Raw genomic sequence first — 21,742 nt, 5'->3', positions numbered from 1 at the left:
GGTACTTCCTACCTGTCCATGCCTGCTCCCCTGGGTGGCCTGGGGTTATTTCCTCCTTGCATGGAGGTCTTTGGCTGGTGCTGAGTGGTTTCCAGAAACAAAGGCAGGTAAAGATTTGGGGGTCAAAGTAAGGGGATTATCCTCAAGTTCATCCTAAAGGTTCTCAAGGTTAACTGCAGTTAGGAGGGACCCCAGAGTCCTGAGACGCCCCATGCCGAGGGTGGCAGGTGGGCAGGCAGGCAGGCAGGGTCCCTCTGATGCTCTTCAGAGCAGACAAGAGAGGCAGCCAGAGACAGGTGCTGGAAGGATGGAGAAGGTCCTGGCATGCCCCGACCTCATCCATAAAATGGGCACACTGGTGCGAGGACCGGTCAGATAATTCACCAGGATACTTAGCATGGTTGCTTGCTGTGATGGTGACGAGGACTTGTTCACCCCTTGAGCAATCACACAGGTGGATGCTGACAGACAACTGAGAGAAGAACACCCCCGCATTTGGATGGTCTTAGGAACAGGTGGTGCTGTAGCTCCCAGTGTGAACTGATGACCACGTAATGTCCACCCGCCAGGCACCCAGGGATGGCCACGAGCATCACATTCATGGCACATGGTCACATCCAGAGTTTGCTTTAGTCACAAAAGGAGTTTCTGTAGGTTATGACTCACATGCATGGGTATTCTGCTCATCACTTAAAAAGGAAAAAATGAGGGAATTATATAGGGTAGTTTCCATTCCCTAAATGTTGGAAATTTTTCCCTAGAAGAATTTGAACTCCAGGGTGAATCCTTAAGACTGCAGTGGGTATTTATTTATTTTTTTTAATACATCTAGGTGACCAAACCCCTCTCCCCCTTTTTTTTTTTTTTACCACTTTCACCATTTTAAAGTGGAAAGTTCAGTGGCATTTACAACATTCACATTGTTGTGCAACCACCACCCCTATCTAGTTCCAGAACATTTTCATTACCCCAGAAGGAAACCCCATCCCCATTAGCTGTCACTCCCCATTCCCCATCTCCCTCCAGCTCCTGGTACCCACTAATCTGCTTTCTGTCTCTATGGATTTGCCTATTGTGGACATTTCATATAAATGGGATTGTATAATGTGTGTGCGGTGTTTACAGTGAGACAAAGCACAGAGGCACATGCACTATATACATATATGAAATATGAAAATATACATATGCATACATGCATTCATATGTATATATGTATGTGAAGGGACTAGGGTCTCCATACCTCCCAGCTTACCAGCTATGACTGCATTTGGGTAAGATGGGAGATAATTCTTGTAGCTTTACAGGGATGAGAATATCTTTGCAAGCTTGCAGTGTCAGGAGAGGAGGAAGTCTCTGTCTTGTCAAGCTACACCAATGTTTCTCATTCTCAGCGCTGCTGACAGCCGTCCTGTGCATCACAGGGTCTTGAACAGCATCCCTGGCCTCCACCCACCAGATGCCCAGTAGCTCCTGCTCCCCGAAGCTGTTACACCCAAAAAATCTCCAGAAACTGCTGAGTGTCCCCTGGGTGCACAATTGCCCCCGGGTGTGCTCCCCTGCCCTAGACTTCCATGCTGCTTTCACAATACCTGGGTACCTTCCAGGGTGACACCCCCTGCCCAAAGCTCTGTGCTCTGCCTGCAGGTGCCCACGGGCCTCTGGGGCCAGGCCCTTCTGAAGGTGTGGGGCCATGGTTGGTGGGCAGAGGAGGGCCCCTTCTTCCACAACCAGACTTCAGTGACTGTGGACAGCCGGGGGGCCTCCGTGTTCATCCAGACCGACAAGCCGGTGTACAGGCCCCAACACCGAGGTGGGTGGCCGGTGTGCGCCGGGGGGAGGGCCAGCCATAGCCTGGAGCTGCCACACGCCTATGTCCTTTCTTCTAGTGCTCATCAGCATCTTCACTGTCACTCCAGACCTGAGGCCCGTCAGCGAGAAGGTGAGATTGGCTTCTAAAACCGTGGGCCCGGAACATACCCACCTGGGTTTGGCCTGGCCAGGGCCTACCTCTTTCAATTTCTACCTCCATTCTCGGTTTCTTCCCGGGGCTCCATGTCCCTTGGGGGACCCAGGGGAAGTTCTAAGTGACAAGAGGGCTTGTGGGCATGTTTCCTCCGCAAGGGGCACCAGTGGTCCCCACAGTGGCCAGTATCCCTCTGTGCAGGATCGGGGCCGTGGCCCATCATTTAAAATCTTAATAGCCCTGCATTTATTTAACGTTTATTAGAAAGAAAATATAATTGCCACTTAAAACCCACCGTTTCTCCTTCAAAGTAAATACACTCACATAAAAAAGGCATTGATTTTCTCTTAGTTTTTATTTGGAAATAACTTCAAATGTACAGAAAAGTTGGAAGAAAGTCACAGAGAACTTCCCATAGGCCCTTCATGGAGCCCAGGGGTGGGCAAACTTCCTGTAAAGGGCCAGGTAGTAAGTATGTTCGGGTCTGCCAGTCAGAGGGATTCTGTCACAACTTGAATGGACTCAGCTACAGACAACACGTGAATGAATGGGTGTGCCTGGGCGCCAATAAAGCTTTATTTATACAAACAGCCAGAGGGACGGATTTAGCCCAAGGGTCATAGTTGGCCAAGCTCTGATCAGGAACAGAGGTTCTCAAACTGGAGTGTGCAGCAGAACCAGCTGGAGGGCTTGTTCACACACAAGTTATTGGGCCCTCCCCAGAATTTTTTTTTTTTTTTTTTTTTTTTTGCGGTCCGTGGGCCTCTCACTATTGTGGCCTCTCCCGTTGCGGAGCACAGGCTCCGGATGCGCAGGCTCAGCGGCCATGGCTTACGGGCCCAGCCGCTCTGGGGCATGTGGGATCTTCCCGGCCCGGGGCACGAACCCATGTCCCCTGCATCGGCAGGCGGACTCTCAACCACTGCGCCACCAGGGAAGCCCTCCCCAGAATTTTTGATTCAGCAGCTTCCTGGATGGGCCCCAGGGATCTGTATTTCTCACAAGTTCCTGGTTTCTGCTGCTGCTCTGGGGAACCCACTTTGAGAACCACGTATCTAGAGTCACCAATTACAAAACACTTTATTGTATTTATGTGCTTTCAGTGTGTGTATATACATATATGTACATATACATGTATAGTATGTATATATGTATATGTACATATATAGTTTTAAAATTATCTTAATGATAAATCATTTGAGAATAATTTGCAGATATCACATCTCTTCGTCCCCGAACACTTCCTGTATCTTTTAAGAACAAGAACATTCTTTCATACAACTAAAGTACAATCATTACATTTAGGAATTTTGACATCGGTACAATAATATTATCTAATACAGAGTCCATATGGTTCCAATAATGTCCTTTATAGCATGTTTCTTTGCTGGTCCAGGACCTAGTCTCTGACCACGTGTCGAATGTAGTCGTCGCGTCTCTCGCATCCTTTACTCTGAATCAGCTCCTCAGCCTTTGCCTGTGTTTCGCGGCATTGACATTTTTGGAGACTCCAGGCAGTTGTTTTGAATGGTGTTCCCCAGTGGGCTGGTCTGCTGGCTTGTTCTCTGTCATCAAGTTCAAGTTGTGCGTCATGGGGGAGGATCCACAGGAGCAGTGCTGGTCCTCCCCAGTGTGTCGTATCCTGAGGTACCTGACGGTAGTTCAGATAGAGTCTGCCTGGTTTCTCCCCGCAAAAGTCACTGTTTCCCCTTTGTAATCAGTAAGTAGTCTGTGGGCGACACTTGAGACTGTGTGGACACCCTGTTACCAGTCACCATGATCACCCGCTAGTTCTAGCCTCCACAGGTGAGTTCAGAATTACATGAATCAAAACTTGCTATGATGCCTGCAAAGTGGTGATTTTTCCAACTCTGTTGCTTCTTCTGTATTTATTAGTTGGCATTCTGCTGCAAAGAGGCGCTTTCAGAAGGAAAGAGATTGGAAAGGAAGAGATTTAAGTAAACAGTACATATCCAGAGCAAAGATGGGAACTCAGTCTGGGGTGACTTCAGTTGAGGGATCCCTGAGGGGTCACGTGTATGGTGCTTACGGCATGCCAGGTGCCGTTCTAACACTTGGGGCACATGATTGAGCAGAGCAGACCCAGACCCCACCCCAGGGGGCTCATTCTGGAAAATAATCCTGCAAAGTTCCCCAGTGGGCCCCAGCCTAGAAGCACAGTTCCATTGGGTACGCGCAGCTTTTTCTTAACTTTCACCAGCCCGAGTTTCCACATTACTTTTTTCATTGGATCTTTGAATGCACTTGCCCACGTTTTTGACACAGCCTTGCAAACTCACCTCAGTGCCTGAGGTCCTTCTGCCAAAGGAAGGCTTCATAGCCAACTGCCCCCTCCTGGTGGACATTTGCTTGTTTCCACGTTTTGGTCATTGTCAGAAATGCTGCCACGATTGTTTTTATGCTCAAACCTTCTTTTCCACTGGTGTGTCCTTCCTTAGGCTCAGCTGGACCGCAGGAGTGGGATACTGAGGTCCATGGCCAGGGAGGTTTTGAAGGTCCCAAATGTGTATGTTTCTGAGCGGATGGTGCTGAGTCCCTGTGCCCAGTTGTTTTAGGGGGTTGTCTACCCACAGCCTTCCCCGGAGAGGGGGCAAGTTGTGCAAGCAGTTGACTTTCACTGGAGTCAGTGTTGACTGTTCAGTTTGACATTGATGGAGCTAGAAGCCAGGCTCCAGGCAGGTGTTGGGGGTTCAGGGATGAAAGCGTGTATTCCAGACCTTCAAGGAACCTGGCATGATCCCTTGAAAAAACAACCCAGCTGCAACATGGGAGGGCTGCCTGGAGGAGCTGTCCCTGGTTGGGGCGTGTGGGAGTCTGGAGAGGAGGGCACGGCTGTGATGGGGAGCCAGGAACACAGAGGTCCCGGATGGGGCTCGGCCACCCTCATTGCCAGTGGCCACTGTATGAGTTTGCTCAGTGACTTAAAGGGCAGAAATGTATTCTTTCCTAGTTCTGGAGGCCAGAAGTCTAAGATCAAGGTGGGCGCAGAATTGGTTCCTTCCAGGGACCATGAAGGAGGGATTTGTTCCAGGCCTCCCTCCTTGGCTTGTAGCTGGCTGTCTTCTCTCTGTCTTCATATTGTCTTCCCTCTATGTGCATCTGTGTCCAAATTTCCCCTTTTATGACACCAGTCCTATTGGACTGGGACCTATGCTAGGGACCTTATTTTAACTAATCACCACTATCAAGACCCATCTCCAAATACAGTCACATTCTGAGACACTGAGCGTGAGGACATCAACATGTGAATTTTGGGAGGAGGGGGACACCATTAAACCCATTACCGAACCTGTGCCTGTCCCGAGGGATGAACACTTAGCATGCACGGAGGGCTCGGGTCTTATGGGAGGGTTTGCTCACTGCCTCTGTCTGTCTCTGTTGCAGCTGGAAGCTTATGTCCTGGTGAGTGGCCTGCCCCTCTGCAGCTGGCTCAGAGACAGTTAGCCCACTCTCTGCAAGACCTGGTCTGTTTTTGCCTAACACCCACCCTCTGGGTTGATCCCTGCCTGCCTCGGCACCCCATAGACTGGGACCTGGTCCATCCCGATCCCTGGGTCCACCCTGGAATAAGCTGAGCATGTGTCTGTCCATCTCTTTGTAGATTTGCATGCAGCTCCCTAAATGAGGAGGCAGGCCGGCCCTTTCCGCCACCTTGTCCTCAGACAAGTCCCTTCTATGCCCCGAGCTTCTGTTTGCCCTGAGCTCTCTGTTTGCCCCGAGCTCTCTGTTCTGCCTAGAGAGCAGGCTTGGAAGGTCCGCATGCACACTGGGCACACACAGGCTGCCTTGAGTTTACTGTGCATCCGTTCCCCTGCAGGACCCCCGGGGCTCACGGATGATGGAGTGGAGACACTTGCAGCCCTTATGCTGCGGTAAGTCTCTCTTCTTATCCTCTCTCCTAATTCCTTCTGTGGTTTGGGGGCTGCACCTTTGGGTGGCAGACGTGATAAACCTTCCAGGAAAATAGAATGTGCTCTGTCTGGGCACCTGCTGCTCCTTCCCTGCAGTGTTTGGACTCTCCGCCCACATTTCTGTGTGCCTGGGATCCCAGCTGGGGATCCTCCTGTAACTTGAGATCTTTCTGGAATATCAGGGCCTTGTTTGTTGGCACCCCCCACCTTCCTCCTGCTGCAGATCTTCTTTGTCCTCATCCCCAACCCAACACGAGACAGTTCTTTTCCAGCTGGGAGTCAGAAGGCTTTGCTTTGCCTGAGGAGCTGGCATTTTTTTCTTTCTCTATGACAATAAGGGCCATGTAATTGACATCTCCCTTTGTGCTTTGGCCCTGAGGGAAGTGGAGTCCTGGGAGAGGGGAGCTGTAGGTGGGGTTTGGGGAGACTGAGGTCAGCTGTGCACCCTTGACCTGGGAAATGCACAGACATGACAGACCCCTGAGTCCTGCTCGGGGGCTCCTGGCCCCCCGCATGCCTCTGTGAACCAGACACAGAGAATGGGGTCTCTAGCCGCAGTGTGGGCTGTGGTGGTTTGTGCAGGTCTCCTGGCCTGGCCTTGACCCCTCTCCATGTCCATTTCACTCTTCCTGATTCTGAGATGCCTAGAGAGGGCTGCCAAGTAGGGACAGGGCTTGTGTAATTCTCTGTCGCCAAGGGAATGACTGGGGTGGGGAGCAGAGCTGCCTGCGCCTGGCTTTGGCCTCAGGGGACCCCCAGGAACCCAAGGTGCAGTGTCTCGCTGCTTCCCCTTCAGACGGCAGAGGTGCTTGTCCTGCACAAATCCCCTCCAGCCTCGGGTGGCTTCTGGCTTCCCCGAGGGACTGCTTGGCCCGGGGTGCCTCTGCCCTGACCTCACCACCAGATGCCGGGCCCTCTGCACACTCACTTGCCCCAGGATGAGGGGGGGGCATCTCTCTTCACACAGGCATCACCAACATGACCTTCCCCTTGTCTGACCAGCCGGTACTGGGAGAGTGGTTCATTTTTGTCGAAATGCAAGGCCACGTGTACAACAAGTCCTTTGAAGTTCAGAAGTATGGTAAGTCGGAGAATCTTAGGACCCTAGGATTTCAGATCTGGGAGAAACCACAGCCCTAGTGACGACACACATGACAAGGGGGAAGATGGCAGGAGCCTCATTCACTGAGGGCTCAGTAGGGCCAGGCACGATATGGAAGGCTGGGCCTTTGTCATGTCCTTTTAAAAAAATTGTAAAATATATGACTTCATATGAGTAGAATCATAAGGTACTTGTCTTTTTGTGAGTAGCTTATTTCACGGAGCATAATGTCCTCAAGTTTCATCCATGTTGCAGCATGTGTCCGAATGTCCTTCCTTTTTAAGGCTGTCACTTCCTTTTGTTCTTTCATCCTTGTCCTGAACCTATGAGGTATCTCCATTTTACAGATGGGGAAACTGAGGCTGAGAGAGCTGTTAAGGAAACTGCTCAAGTAATAAGAGCTGGGGAATGAACCTGGGCCAGAGCCACATACTCTGCTTCTGTGCTAAAATTCTCCCTGATGGATTTCTCTTCCTTTCACGAGGCAGGTCTTGGAAGGAAAATCCTTAGAGGTCAGGGTTATGGGTTGCAAGCAACAGAAGCCCGGTGCCGACCCAGTAAGCAAAAGGAAAGGGTTATAGGCTTGTGTAACAAGCTCTCAGGACCGGAGTCTTCATGTTCCCTCCATTCTGCTCCTTGGTGTCCATCTCTCCGTGGGCTGTGCAGGGGGACGAGCTGGCTGGATGTGCCCAGGGCGGCAAAGAGTGACCCTTTCCAGCTGCAGGCACCCTCAGGATTCCCCTGACAGGTTCAGAAACCTGGCTACTTGTGCACCCCTGGGATGGGCTGGAATTGGCTGCCCTCAGTTCAGGCGGCCTAAAACTGATGATACATGGCCCCCTGAGCAAAACGAAGTGCTGGTCCCCCAAAGACAGGAAATAGATGTGGCCGGCAAAACCCCCAGAGAGCTGCCCGTGCTCGACAACAGGTGGTGTGGATTCCTATGGTGTCAGCAGCATAGAAACCCCAGGATTGGCTTTGTGTTCCTCCCTCCCACATCTCCAGTACCCTTCTGGGGCCACCCCAGAGGTGGAAGCCACCCTGCCTCCCTCCTCTCTGCTCTCTCCCTTCAGTGTTGCCGAAGTTTGAGCTCCTTATTGACCCGCCCCGATATATCCAGGACCTGGACACTTGTGAGACCGGCACTGTGCGGGCCAGGTGAGAAAGAGGCGGCCACTGGCGGTGAGCCCTTCCCACTGTGGGCACGCCCCTCCCCTAGGACCCACCCCTTCCCAGCAATGCTCCTCTCCTAGGACACGCCCCTCCTCCAGAGCACACCCATTCCCCTTAGGACTTGCTCGTCCCCTAGTACTTGCCCCTCCCCAGGGAAGCCCCTGCCCCTAGGACATGGCCCTCCCCGAGGGCATGCCCTACCCTAGGGCACACCCCCCAGGCCATGCCCCTTACCCTGCGGGCAGCATCCACAGCCAGTGGGCTGACCTACAGCCAGTGGGCTGACCCGCCTAATGACCAGGCTGTTGACAGAGCCCATTGTGAGGGTCGACCAGAGGGAGTCAAGAGGCTCTGTCCCTTTCTGGGGTCCCTGGGAGAGCCCTACATGGCCCGTGTCCCCGCCCCATCTCTGCCACCTGCCGGAGGTTGTGGCTGAGACTTCTCCCTCGTGTGTCTCCCCTGGCTGTGTGTGTTTTAAAATCCAGGGACGTGGTGGATACACACATTTTTTTTTTAACATCTTTATTGGAGTATAATAGCTTTACATTGTTGTGTTAGTTTCTGCTGTATAACAAAGTGAATCAGCTATGTGTATACATATATCCCCATATCCCCTCCCTCTTGCGCCTCCCTCCCACCCTCCCTTTCCCACCCCTCTAGGTGATCACAAAGCACCGAGCTGATCTCCCTGTGCTATGTGGCTGCTTCCCACTAGCTATCTATTTTACGCTTGGTAGTGTATATATGTCCATGCCCCTCTCTCACTTCCTCCCAGCTTAGCCTTCCCCCTCCCTGTGCATGTCCTCAAGTCCATTCTCTACATCTGCGTCTTTATTCCTGTCCTGCCCCTAGGGTCATCAGAACCTTTTTTTTTTTTTTAGATTCCATATATATGTGTTAGCATACGGTATTTGTTTTTCTCTTTCTGACTTATTTCACTCTGTATGACAGACTCTAGGTCCATCCACCTCACTACAAATAACTCAATTTTGTTTCTTTTTATGGCTTTTTATGGCTAAGTAATATTCTATTGTATATATTTGCCACATCTTCTTTATCCATTCATCTGTTGATGGACACTTAGGTTGCTTCCATGTCCTGGCTATTGTAAATAGAGCTGCTGGATACACACATTTTATAGTCTAGAAAATGCTATCAAAATTCTGGGTGTTATTTTTTAAATTTTGCTCCCTTTTGCCCCCATTTTGCCCCTGTGTCCCAGTAAGCAGTTGTCTCCACTGCATCAGGCATGATATACATATATTTAAGTATTTTACCAACATCCCTGAGAGGATGGTTTTATTCTCATTCTCCCGGTGAGGAAACCAAAGCTCAGAGAGGTCAGATCTCTGGTTCAAAGTTGAACTCCCTGGGCACTTAAGCCCAGCCAGGCCTTCCTGTTGTCCACAGTTGCTCGATCCTCTGGGCTGCCTTGCTCCAATGTGTGGCCGACCTCAGTGGTTGTCTCATATACCCTGCTGCTTTGCTCCAGAGTTCCTCTCTGACCCTTGGTCTCTTTTTCTGTCCAACATGAGGCTTGGTGCAGAGGAACACAGGGCCCTGACATGATCTGTCCTTACTCAGGGCTACAGGGAGGGCTGTAAGGATGGAATGTAGGATGGGAAGCATCCCTGGATTAGCCACTGTACCACTGATCGCATCTTGCGGGGCCTGGCCTTCCTGAAACTGACCCCTCCCCCACTGTCCCCTGGGCATCTCCTGCTCCACTGTCCCCTGGGCATCTCCTGCTTGTGAAACTTACTACCCTTTGTCCTGTCGTTCCAGGTATACCTTTGGGAAACCTGTCTCGGGGACTTTAACCATCAACATGACTGTAAATGGCGTGGGGTACTACAGCCAGGAGGTGGGGCGCCCCATCCTTAGGACCACCAAGGTGAGGAGCAGAAACCCCGACCCACTCGGTGGGTCCCTTCCCACCAGCTTCAGCTCTGTGATCGTCTGTTTTATTTTGCTTTCCAAAACAGTTTAGATGGTGGGGTTATTCTGATGATAAAATTCCTGCAGGCTGAACATAGAGGCTAGAACATATAAAGAAGTAATAAAGTCGACTTGTCCTCTGATAGGCAGACACAGCCACTATTGGTATTTTGATGTGTTTCCTCTTAGGATGTTGTGTGTAAAGTTAAAAAAAAGTTTTCTTGAGACATAATTCACATATCATATAATTCAAATCCACATATAGAATGTACAAATCGATGGTTTTTAGTATATTACAGAGTTGTACAACCACCACCATACAGTTTTAGAATATTTCTGCTAACCGTCCCCCCACCCCCGCCAATCTCTCACATCCTTTTGCAGTTAAGCCCTGTTTGCATCTCCAGCCCCCGGCAACCACTTACTTACATGCTTTGTCTCTCTATGGATTTCTGGACATTTCATATAAATGGAATCATGCACCATGTGACCTTTTGTGTCTGGTTTCTTTCACTCAGCCTGATGTTTTCAAGGTTCATCCACATTGTATTGTGTGTAGTTACTTCATCCTTTTTTATGGCTGAGTAATATTCCGCTGCGTGGTTGGACCACATTTTGTTTATCCGTTCATTAGCTGATGGACATTTGAGTTGTTTCTACTTTTCGGCTATTATGGATGATGGTATGAACATTCATGTACAAGTTTTTGCGTGGCCAGATGTTTTCATTTCTCTTGCATTTGGAATCCCTGGGATGCAATTAAATGAAGCGTGCAATTAAATGAAGACCGCCCAAACAAGAACAAGCAAAGGCTATTTATTCGAAGCTTGCAGCAAGGGAGCCAGCCACCATCACCTGTGTTTGGCAGAGACGCAAAGGCAGGTGGAGAAGTGGGAAGGCTTTATAGTGAAAGAAAGGGAAGGCTTCCAGTGTGCCATGATGGGAGGCTATTGGTGTGCAGAAAGTCATGGGCGGGTAACTAGAAGCAGGCATCCAAAGTGATTGATGAGGGGTGCATATTTGGCTTTTTCCAATTGGTCCTAAGATGGAAGTGGGAGCCAAAATCAGAAAAAATGTCAGTTATGAATCTGGTCCTGGCCATTTGGGGCTTGTTGTTACTGGGGTTATTGTTTGGTTGCTATTGAGATAGGGGTCTGACTTCTTACAAGTCTGACTTATAGATACAGTTGGCCCTCCCATGTCTGAGGATTCTGCATCCCAGGATCCCAGATTGAAACTCTTTGAAGTTGGTTGAATCCGCAAATGCGGAACCGCGAATACGGAGGGCCGACTGTAATGGGTTGGCTTCCTTGCTGGTGCCTGCAGAGTGTGGTCCGAGTTCTCTTTTTTTCTGTATTATCTGGCCCTGGTCCATTTGTATATTCAGTCTCTCAGTGGTGTCTCTATGTTTAGTTGTTTGAAGAACTCCTAGACTGTTTTCCAAAGTGGCTGCGTGATTTCACGTTCCCGTGCGTGTAAAGTTTTATAACCTGGTTTTTATTTTTCTTTTTCAACTTAACATTAAGTTGTGAGTGTGCTACTATGTAACATACACACACATCTTGGAGATTCTGTGCCCCTGTAGGCATTAAACTCTGTCAGCGCCACCTCCTTCCCATTTCCCCCCGAAGCGACTTTTTCATCGCTTTGCCGCCTGGGATGTGTCCCCCCTCTCTGTCCCTGAGGCTTCTCTTCTGTGGAGTAGACACCCTGGCCCCTCACCTCTTTCGTGCCTGGTGTTGGTGCCCTTGGTATCCTAGCCATTGTCCCTGGAGGCTGCCCCTGGTGGCCCTTGCCTTAATTTTCTCCTTTACTGAGTAATTCACTCTACAGCTGTTTGTGGATGTGGATTATTTGCCAGCCTCTGCCCCCAGGTCCTGAGATAGGGGTTGATTGAAGGGGTTCTGTACCCCAGGCGTGGGAGGTGAGCCAGTGCTCCAGTGTGGCTGACCAGGTTCAAGTCCCTGCCTGCAGTCTGACCCGAGGGGTTGTCTCACCTTCTGCCCAAGGAGCTGACTCCCTTCCTCCTGGGACATAGTTCATGTCCAGCCAAGGATTCAGTCCCCACGCAGTGACTCATGGCATAGGTCGGGTGGGTCACCGAGTGTCCCCCTGGCCCTCCAAGCCACCAGAACCACCTACTTTTTTTTTTTTTTTTAAAATATTTATTTATTTGGCCGTGCCTGGTCTCAGTTGCGGCACGCGGGATCTTTGTTGTGGCATGTGGGATCTGGTTCTCTGACCAGGGGTCGAACCTGGCCCCCCCAGATTGGGAGCATGCAGTCTTAACTGTTGGACCACCAGGGAAGTCCCCAGAGTCACCTACTTGAGCTCTGTGCTTGCGAGTCGTCTCTGAAAGCCACACCAGCTCCCTGCGAGCACGACCTGTGTGTTTCCCGCCTCCAGATCCACGGCTCCCAGGACTTCAACATCTGCGTGAAGGACATGATCCTGGCCGATGTCCCTGAGCACTTCCGGGGCACCGTCAGCATCTGGGCCATGGTGACCAGCACGGACGGGAGCCAACAGGTGGCTTTTGATGACTCCACCCCCGTCCAGAGACAGCTGGTGGATGTCCGGTACTCCAAGGACACCAGGAAGCAGTTTAAGCCGGGTCTGTCCTATGTGGGGAAGGTAAGCCCTGGGCATGGTGCCCAGCAGGGGCCGTCAAGGTCACAGGCTCTGCGCTGCCTCCCAGCCCAGCTCCTGCCCAAGGACCACTGTGAAACCACTGCAGCGCGTGCCGCGGGCCTCACAGCCGTGACTTGGCTGAATACTACGTCGTTTGATTGTGCCAGCAGAACTTTTGCCCTCTTGGGATCAAGGGACTGCTTTGCTGAGTGTGATGAGAGCTGGTACCCAGGGCAGGGGACACTGGACATTCTGCTCCACCTAAAAGCATGGTTTACTTTAATCCACATAGTTAGACATTCCCGTACCTAGAGTGTTAAACCAGGATGCTACGTATCCACTTATTATTATTTTTTTTTTAACATCTTTATTGGAGTATAATTGCTTTACAATGGCGTGTTAGTTTCTGCTGTATAACAAAGTGAGTCAGCCATACATATACATATATCCCCATATCTCCTCCCTCTTGAGCCTCCCTCCCATATACACTACCAAATGTATCCACTTATTAAATCACCTTCCTTAACTGGGTTGACTTTATCTCTGGATGACTTAATAGCTAAGTCCCTAAAAGGCAGATCCCCGTCCCTGAGACAGACTGATTCAGATCCCCTCTGGGGAACAGCATTTTGAACAAGCCCCCATCTCCCTCCCACCCACCACACCATTTGTCCTACACAGTAAAGTTTGAGGTGACTAGAAATTTGAGATCCTTATCCTAATTGCTGAACTGGGGCGTCTGTGTTTCAATTGCAGCTGGGGGAGTCAAGGCCAGTGGAGCCTAGCATCACCTCAGGGGGAAGCTGGCCATGCCCTCTAACCCCTGCCTCTGCCCAGCACCCACACCCCTGTCCCCTTTTATGTTCCGTGGATCACCCACAGGATCCTAGCGGTCTGTCCTCATGCTGTGTCCTGCTTCTCCTGCTCTGCTCTGGGACCTCTCTTTTCTCCTCCATGATGAGATCTCAGCTCCCACTGTCCCACACACAGAGACACGGCTTGTGTGGCCCTGGCTTTGAGGGTACCAACTTGAGTAGAAGCTAAGGCACCATGTGCGGGGTCAGATTGTGTATGAAGAAGGGCTCGGAGCTGTCCATTCAGTGAAAGGGGAGCATTTCACCTACACCTAAGAAATTTTCACTGTCTGCCTTAAAGAACGGAGCTGAGGCTGGTCACCCCATCACCAGATACCTACACAGTTGAGGGGTGCTCCAGGGTCCTTCAGGAACCACTGACCGTATTTCTTCACAATATATGAACCCCTCATTCTGACTGCCTTTTCTACCTGCCTGAACGAGTGAGGTCTGAGAGTCACGTGGAACTGTCCATGGCATTGCCCGCCCCATTCCTTCCTGGCTATGGCACCAGGAGAATGGCTGGCATGTGGTGATTTGTGCCTTGTGACTTCTTTGCCAGGTCTAAGGTCATAAAAGTTTTCCCTATGTTATCTTCGAAGCGTTTTGTAGTTCTAGCCATTACATTTAGGTCTCTGATCCATTTTGAGTTAATTTTGGTATATGGTGTGAGGTAGGGGTTCAACTGCATTCTTTTGCATGTGGAGATCCAGTTGTCCCAGAACCACTTGTTGAAGGGATTGTTCTTTCCCCATTGAATGGTCTTGGCACCCTTGTCATAAATCAATTGACTCTAATCTTTTTCTTTTCTTTTTTTTTGCTGTGCCACTCGGCATGCAGGATCTTAGTTCCCTGAGCAGGAATTGAACCCATGCCCCCTGCAGTGGAAGCGTGGAGTCCTAACCACTGGACTGCCAGAGAATTCCCCCTCACCATATTTTAGTCTTATTTTTTCGAATCAATTGACTATAGATGGGTGGGTTTATATCTGGACTCTCAGTTCTTCTACTCCACTGGTATGCATATCCTTTGTAGTAAGTTTTAAAATTGGGATGTGTGAGTTCTTGGTTCTTTTTCAGGATTGCTTTGGCTGTTTGGGGCCACTTGCAATTCCATATGAATTTTTTTTTTTTTTTTTGTTTGCGGTACGCGGGCCTCTCACTGTTGTGGCCTCTCCCGCTGCGGAGCACAGGCTCCGGACGCGCAGGCTCAGCGGCCATGGCTCACGGGCCCAGCTGCTCCGCGGCATGTGGGATCTTCCCGGACTGGGGCACGAACCCGTGTCCCCTGCATCGGCAGGCGGACTCTCAACCACTGCGCCACCAGGGAAGCCCCATATGAATTTTAGCATTAGATTGTTGATTGCTGCAAGGAAGCTGGCTGGGAGTCTGCTGGGGGATTGGGTTGAATCTATAGATCGGTTTGGGAAGTGTTGCCACCCTAACCACGTTGAATCATTGGTGACTCGTTCCAGGTGGAGCTGTCCTACCCAGATGGCAGCCCGGCTGAGGGGGTGACGGTCCAGATCAGGGCAGAGCTGACGCCGAAGGACAACATATACACCACCGAGTCTGTGTCACGGGGTGGGCTGGTAGGGTTTGAAATCCCCTCCATCCCTGTGTCAGCCCAGCACGTGTGGCTGGAGGTGGGTGAGTCACCTAGACCCTTGTCATTCAACCAGCCGGCATGGATTTGGTCCCTCCTCCAGGCCATGCTCGGGCACTGGGTCAGTGGACCTGGGTCCTGCACCTGCCCTGAGGGAGTTCAAAGTCTGATGGGGGAGGCTGATAGTGAGTCAGATAACCCAACCACCCCAGAGTGAGGCGGGAGGCTGAGAAGAGATGAGGTTGCCTGGCTCCTGTGAGGGGATCTTCCCAGGTGGACTCCTGACAAGGGGGAGGTTCAGCCAGGCTGCTTCCAGGAAGGTGGAACAGCATATGCACAGCCCCAGAGGCCCACAGTCCTAGTGTAACTGGATCCTGCAAATGCCCAGCCAGCCAAGCCATTTCAAGAAGATATGGAGGAGGGAGCCAGTGGGGCTTTCCCTCACCTCACAGGGGTGCTCAGGGCTTACCCAAAAGGCAGTCTGTCACTCCAGTGCCCATAGTGGGGGATGTCTGGGCGGGGCCACAGGTGGACAGACGGGAGGTGATGATGGAGAGGACACTGAGCCTGGAGCTGTGGGGGTAGAATTGGTAGGACCTGGTGTCCCCTTGTCAGGGGAGGGAGGAGCAGGTGTGGTAAAGAGGATGTCCCAGCCCTCACCTCTATAGCTGGTGGTAGGCGTGGTGGCCCCACAGACACTGGGATGGTGGGGACAGAAGGCAGCTGAGAATAAATGTGTAGGTGGGAGCCAAGGACACTCATGGTCACTATGTCCCCTGTGGGCGACATGTCCTTAAAGATTTTTTTTTTTTTTTTTTTTTGCGGTACGCGGGCCTCTCACTGTTGTGGCCTCTCCCGTTGAGGAGCACAGGCTCTGGACGCACAGGCTCAGTGGCCATGGCTCACGGGCCCAGCCACTCCGTGGCACATGGGATCTTCCCGGACCGGGGCACGAACCCGTGTCCCCTGCATCGGCAGGCGGACTCTCAACCACTGCGCCACCAGGGAAGCCCTGCTTAAAGATTTTTAACAGCCAGGGATCCCCAGGCCACCGACACTTTTTACCACCTGGCTACAAATTTGGAGGTTCCTGCTACCCTACTACCTTACAATTACAGCACCTGTGGACATGTAACATTATATTCATTTCAGGTGTTCAACATAATGATTTAATGTATGTATATATTGTGAAATGACACCACAATGTGTCCAGTTACCATACATAGTTACACTTTTTTTTTCTTGTGATGAGAACCTCTAAGATCTATTCTTTTAGCAACTTTCTCAAATGTACAATACGATATTATTAACTATAGACACCATGCTGTACATTACATCCCCAGGACTGAATTTATAACTGGAAGTTTGTATTTTTTGCAATTACAGTTTTATTATAGCAAAATGATACAAATTAGGACCAGCCAAAGAGAGAGACACACATGCATAGGACAAGAGCTGGGAGGGTCCCAACTTTGTAGCTTCATGTGCTGTCCCCATGGAGTCGGGACACATCACCCTCCTGACACTACACAGAGCACTGCCAATAGGGATGCTCACTCCCACTTTGGTGTCCACAGTTTTAATTGGGGTTTCACTACATAGGCTTGATTGATTAATCATTGGCCCCATAACTGAACTCAGTCTCTAGCCGCCTCCCTTCCCTAGAGGTCAAGTTGATACCACATCACGTGGCTCAAAGCCCCAACCCTCTAATCCCATGATTGGTCTTTCTGGCATGATTGTCCCCATCCCGAATTATCTCATTAGCTCATATTATCAGGAGCCACCATGAATAACAAAGACACCCGCATCACTTGGGAAATTTTAGGGATTCAGATGCTATCTGCCAGTAACTGAGATAAAGGTGGGCCAGCTTCTTTTCTCTAGTTGCGGTGAGTGGGGGCTACTCTTCGTTGAGGTGTGGGCTTATCACTGCGGTGGCTTCTCTTGTTGCGGAGCGTGGGCTCTAGGCATACGGGCTTCAGTAGTTGTGACACATGGGCTCAGTAGTTGTGGTGCACGGGCTTAGTTGCTCTGCGGCATGTGGGATCTCCCCAGACCAGGGCTCGAACCCGTGTCCCCTGCATTGGCAGGTGGATTCTTAACCACTGCGCCACCAGGGAAGTCCCCAGCTTCTTTATTCTTTATCACACAGAGGTCTTAGACTACCCCCCTTCCTGCCCCCGCTTCTGGCATCTCTCTTGTGTTAGCCACACTTTTCCAGCAGCAAGTGAAGGCAACAGGTTCAAACTCCCAAAGGAGCAAAAGTAATATAACTGCCAGTCCCTGGGGCATGAAGGGGGAGGATGGAGCGCTCCAGGTGGAGCAGCGTCCAGAGCTCTGGGGATGCTGCCCAGTGCAGCTTCTCCCTCTCCTGACCACCATCTCCCCTGTGCTCACTTCCCAAGCGGGTTTTACCCTCTGAGAAGCCACTGAGGCTGCTGGCAAGCCCAGGGCATGGGCTTCCCTAATATGCCCATGATGGAACTGTCTCTCAATGGCCACGTGGGCCACCTGCCGTTGCCTGAGCCGACCCCCAACACCCTGTGGCCAGCCTCGGACACTTGCTTCCCATGGAGCTGGGGAAGAACAGGGTAGCCACACTGGACCCCATACTCTGAGAACCGGGGAGGAGGTTCTCCAAAGGGAAACTGGAACATGAGAAGATCTTGCTGCAGGGCAGGGCAGGCGGAAGCAACGTGGAGTTGGGACACATCACCCTCCTGATACTACACACACAGCACTGCCAATAGGGATGCTCACGCCCACCTCGGTGTCCACAGTTTTCATTGGGGTTTCATTACATAGGTTTGATTAAGACCCCCTTCTTACACCAAGCATCCAAGCCTTGATCAAATACCCTCTCTTCTTTAGACCAAGGTGACAGCCCTCGGTGGAAAGCTCGTGGGGGCCCAGTACCTGCCCAGCTACCTCTCCCTCAGCAGCTGGTACTCCCCCAGCCAGTGCTACCTGCAGCTGCAGCCGCCCTCCCTCCCCCTGCAGGTAAGGCTTTCAGGTGTGCCCTTCTGGAGCAGGACGGGGCCCAAGACGCAGCATGCACGTGCCTCCAGGGAGCCTGCACATGCCCCAGCGGGGTTAATGCTCATGCTTACACAGGAGCCCCATCCCTCTGGCAAGGGGAGTATTCCATGGAATGAATGCCTGTAATTTATTTATGATGGACATTTAGGCCAAGGCCAGGGTGTACTGTGATGTCACCTACCCTCAGGGTCCTGTTGGCCCTGGTTCCCCACTGTCTGGAGTTTCTTGTGCAAAGGCACCGGAAGTCACCCGCCGGACACTTGCAGACACACCGAGTGCAAAGATGAGACGAACTCAGAGCTGGGTCTCATGTTAGTTCTTCCCAAGTCTGTTATTCCACGATCCAAATTAAGTAAGATGCGTGAAGATGTGTGTGGAAATAGGGATCTGTAAACATTGTGCAGAAAATATGGAGACTTCCCATACACCCACTTCCCCTGCACGCAGTTTTCCTGATTATTACCATCTGTTAAAATTGATGAGCCACTATTAATATGTGATTATGAACTGAAGTCCCCAGTGTATGTCAGGGTTCCCTCTTGGTGGTGCACATTTTATGACAAATGCACAATGTCACGTATCCACCGTTACAATGTCATACAGAATCGTTTCACTTCCCGTAAGGTCCACTGTGCTCTACCTATTCATCCCTCCCTCCCTCCAGCCCCTGGCAAACGCTGAGCTTTTCACTGTCTTTATACTTTTTCCTTTTCCGGAATGTCGTAGAGCCAGAATTATACAGTGTGTGTCCTTTTCAGATTGTCTTCTTTTTTTTTTTTAATTGTCTTTTTTTTTTTTTTTAATATTTATTTATTTTTTTGGCTGCAATGGGTCTTTTTTTTTTTTTTGGCTGTGTTGGGTCTTTGTTGCTGCACGAGGGCTTTCTCTAGTTGCAACGAGCGGGGGCTACTCTTCATTGCGGTGCGCGTGCTTCTCATTGTGGTGGCTTCTCTTGTTGTGGAGCACGGGCTCTAGGCACGTGGGCTTCAATAGTTGTGGCACGTGGGCTCAGTAGTTGTGGCGCATGGGCTTAATTGCTCTGCGGCATGTGGGATCTTCCTGGACCTGGGATTGAACCTGTGTCCCCTGCATTGACAGGCGGATTCTTAACCATTGCGCCACCAGGGAAGTCCTGTGCCGGGTCTTAGTTGCACCACGTGGGATCTTTGTTGCCACTTGCAGGATCTTCGTTGTGGCATGTGGGATCTTTTTTAGTTGCGACATGTGGGATCTAGTTCCCTGACCAGAGATTGAACCCAGGCCCCGCTGCATTGGGAGTGCGGAGTCTTAGCCACTGGACCACCAGGGATGTCCCCAGATTGGCTTCTTTCATTTAGCAATTTGCATCGAACTACCTCCGACTCTTTTCCTGACTTGAGAGGGCCTTTCATTTTCGTGGCGAATTATATTGCATCATATGGTTTGGATCAACTGCGGTTTGTTTGTCCCCTCACCTATTAAACGATATATACGTATATGTATGTTTTATAAAGCACTCCGTTAATTCCCCTAATTGATGCTCTGAGGGCTGAGCCCGGCTGCCGTGGGTAGTGGCAGGCTTGCCAGCATTGCCTCTAATGGAAACCACTTGCCAATGGGACTCCCAGGCCCTACCAGCCCTGTAAACCTCTGAGATCCCCTCTCCGAGGGTGCTGCCCAGACCCGAGGGGCCCCTGGGATGCATCTTGGAGGAACTGAGGTGGCAGGGCTGCCTATTCCCTGGGCTTAGTGGCCCTCTGTGGGGGTTATGAGAATGAGAAACTCCAGTGAGATCGTGCCCAGCTTGGCTGCACACGCTGTTCTTGTTTTAATACTGTTTAACTATCTGTGCAGCGTAGGGATGCTGGGGTTGGCCACTTTCTTGTGGGGGTGGGAAGGAGTCCTGTGTCATGTCTGCTGGGACCACTGTTCCCGTAGGCGAGGACTTGGCTGGGCCGCGCAGAATTTCTTCTTGGAGGGACACCTCTGTCCTGCCTCAGTCAGGTCAGCAGGCGCCAGCTCTCCCTGTCCCAGACTGTCATCAAGGGGCCCTGAGTGTGACCTCAGGGCATTGAGGCAAGAGTGGCCATGCCTGGTGCAGTCCCAGCTCTGTGTTGGGGCCCTTTCTTCTTCCTCCAGCACCAAGGGATGTGCAGGGAGGAGCTGCTCTGTAAATGGGGCTGTCACCCCAATATTTTAGGGTTGCTCTGATGCCATGGGGTTAGTTCGTGAGAAGAAAAAGGTTTGCTCTCTTTCCTTTTTTTCCCCCAACATCTCAAACAGAAAGAGACTTTTGTTTGGGTGTTGTTATAAGGAGGATATTTGCAAATTTAGAGAGAAATTTTAAAAAAGTATAATAAATAACCATATGCTTTTCACCTAGATTTATGAATTAATATTTTGCCTCCATCCATCTACCCACCCATCTACCCACCCACCCACTCACCTACCTACCCATCTATCTACCCATCCACCCATCCATCCACTCATCTATTTATCTCTCCATCCACCCATCCTCACCCCCCCACCCATCCACCCATCCATCTATCCTCCCATCTACCCACCCATGCACCCATCATCCACCTACCACCCATTCCCCCACCCATCTACCCATCCATCCATCCACTCACCTATTTATCCATCTATTTCTTTCCACCTTATTTATTTATTTATATTTTGTGGTACGTGGGCCTCTCACTGTTGTGGCCTCTCCCGTTGCGGAGCACAGGCTCCGGATGCGCAGGCTCAGCGGCCATGGCTCACGGGCCCAGGCGCTCCGCGGCACATGGGATCTTCCTGGACCGGGGCACGAACCCGTGTCCCCTGCATCGGCAGGCGGACTCTCAACCACTGCACCACCAGGGAACCCCTCCACCTTTTTTGACTGAAATATTTGAAAGTAAATTACAGATATGATGCTTCACTCTTAAATACTTGAGCATAATATGTCTTAAAAATAGGGACATTCTTCAACATGACGGCAAGGTCATTGTTATATCTAAGAAAATTATATTAACTCAATCATATTGTTTAATTCACAGGCAATATTCAGATTCTCAAAGGTGTCCTCGAGATATAGTTTATATATAGTGTGTGTGCACACCCATGCATGCCTGCACATATGTGTGAGTGTGCATGTGTATGCATGTCTTGCAGATGCATGCTTGTGCATGTGCACATGTGTGTGTGCTCACCTGTGTGTGCATGTGTGTATGCGTGCATGCATTTTACTCAGGATCAATTTAAAAGTTGCACTTGGCTCTTCTGTGTCCATAATCACTCTTGATCTAGAACAGTCTCCCTGCCTTTTCATTGCCATGACTTTTGTAAAGAATTCAAGCCTGTGATCTTGTAGATTATCCCACATTATGAGTGAGATTCAGGTTAAAGCATGGTTCTGGCAGAACTACTATGTACGTACTACTATGTACGTACTCCTTTTGTTGGGTCCCATCAGGAGGCACAGATTTGGGCAGCCCCACCCTTGCTGAAGTTGATCTTATCCTTGATTTGGTCTGGTCCC

At 50.7% G+C, this 21,742-nt stretch overlaps 1 protein-coding gene across 1 annotated transcript in view; it reads left to right on the top strand.

The window, feature by feature from the left end:
* The window catches only part of CPAMD8 (C3 and PZP like alpha-2-macroglobulin domain containing 8), a 95,741-nt gene that overhangs the window by 9,132 nt on the left and 64,867 nt on the right, over nt 1-21,742 (top strand). The window contains exons 4-13 of the mRNA XM_007461103.1: nt 1,645-1,810; nt 1,887-1,939; nt 5,369-5,386; nt 5,802-5,856; nt 6,863-6,976; nt 8,071-8,155; nt 9,956-10,064; nt 12,515-12,742; nt 15,068-15,238; nt 18,073-18,201. Of these exons, the coding sequence (XP_007461165.1) occupies nt 1,645-1,810; nt 1,887-1,939; nt 5,369-5,386; nt 5,802-5,856; nt 6,863-6,976; nt 8,071-8,155; nt 9,956-10,064; nt 12,515-12,742; nt 15,068-15,238; nt 18,073-18,201 (1,128 nt within the window). The remainder of the gene's footprint in view (nt 1-1,644; nt 1,811-1,886; nt 1,940-5,368; nt 5,387-5,801; nt 5,857-6,862; nt 6,977-8,070; nt 8,156-9,955; nt 10,065-12,514; nt 12,743-15,067; nt 15,239-18,072; nt 18,202-21,742) is intronic.

The sequence above is a fragment of the Lipotes vexillifer genome, unplaced genomic scaffold, assembly GCF_000442215.2.
Source record: "Lipotes vexillifer unplaced genomic scaffold, Lipotes_vexillifer_v1.1 scaffold469, whole genome shotgun sequence".
NCBI classification, from domain to species: domain Eukaryota; kingdom Metazoa; phylum Chordata; class Mammalia; order Artiodactyla; family Lipotidae; genus Lipotes; species Lipotes vexillifer.
The sequence above is the reverse complement of the archived record's forward strand: the minus strand, read 5'-3'. Positions and strand labels throughout refer to the sequence as shown.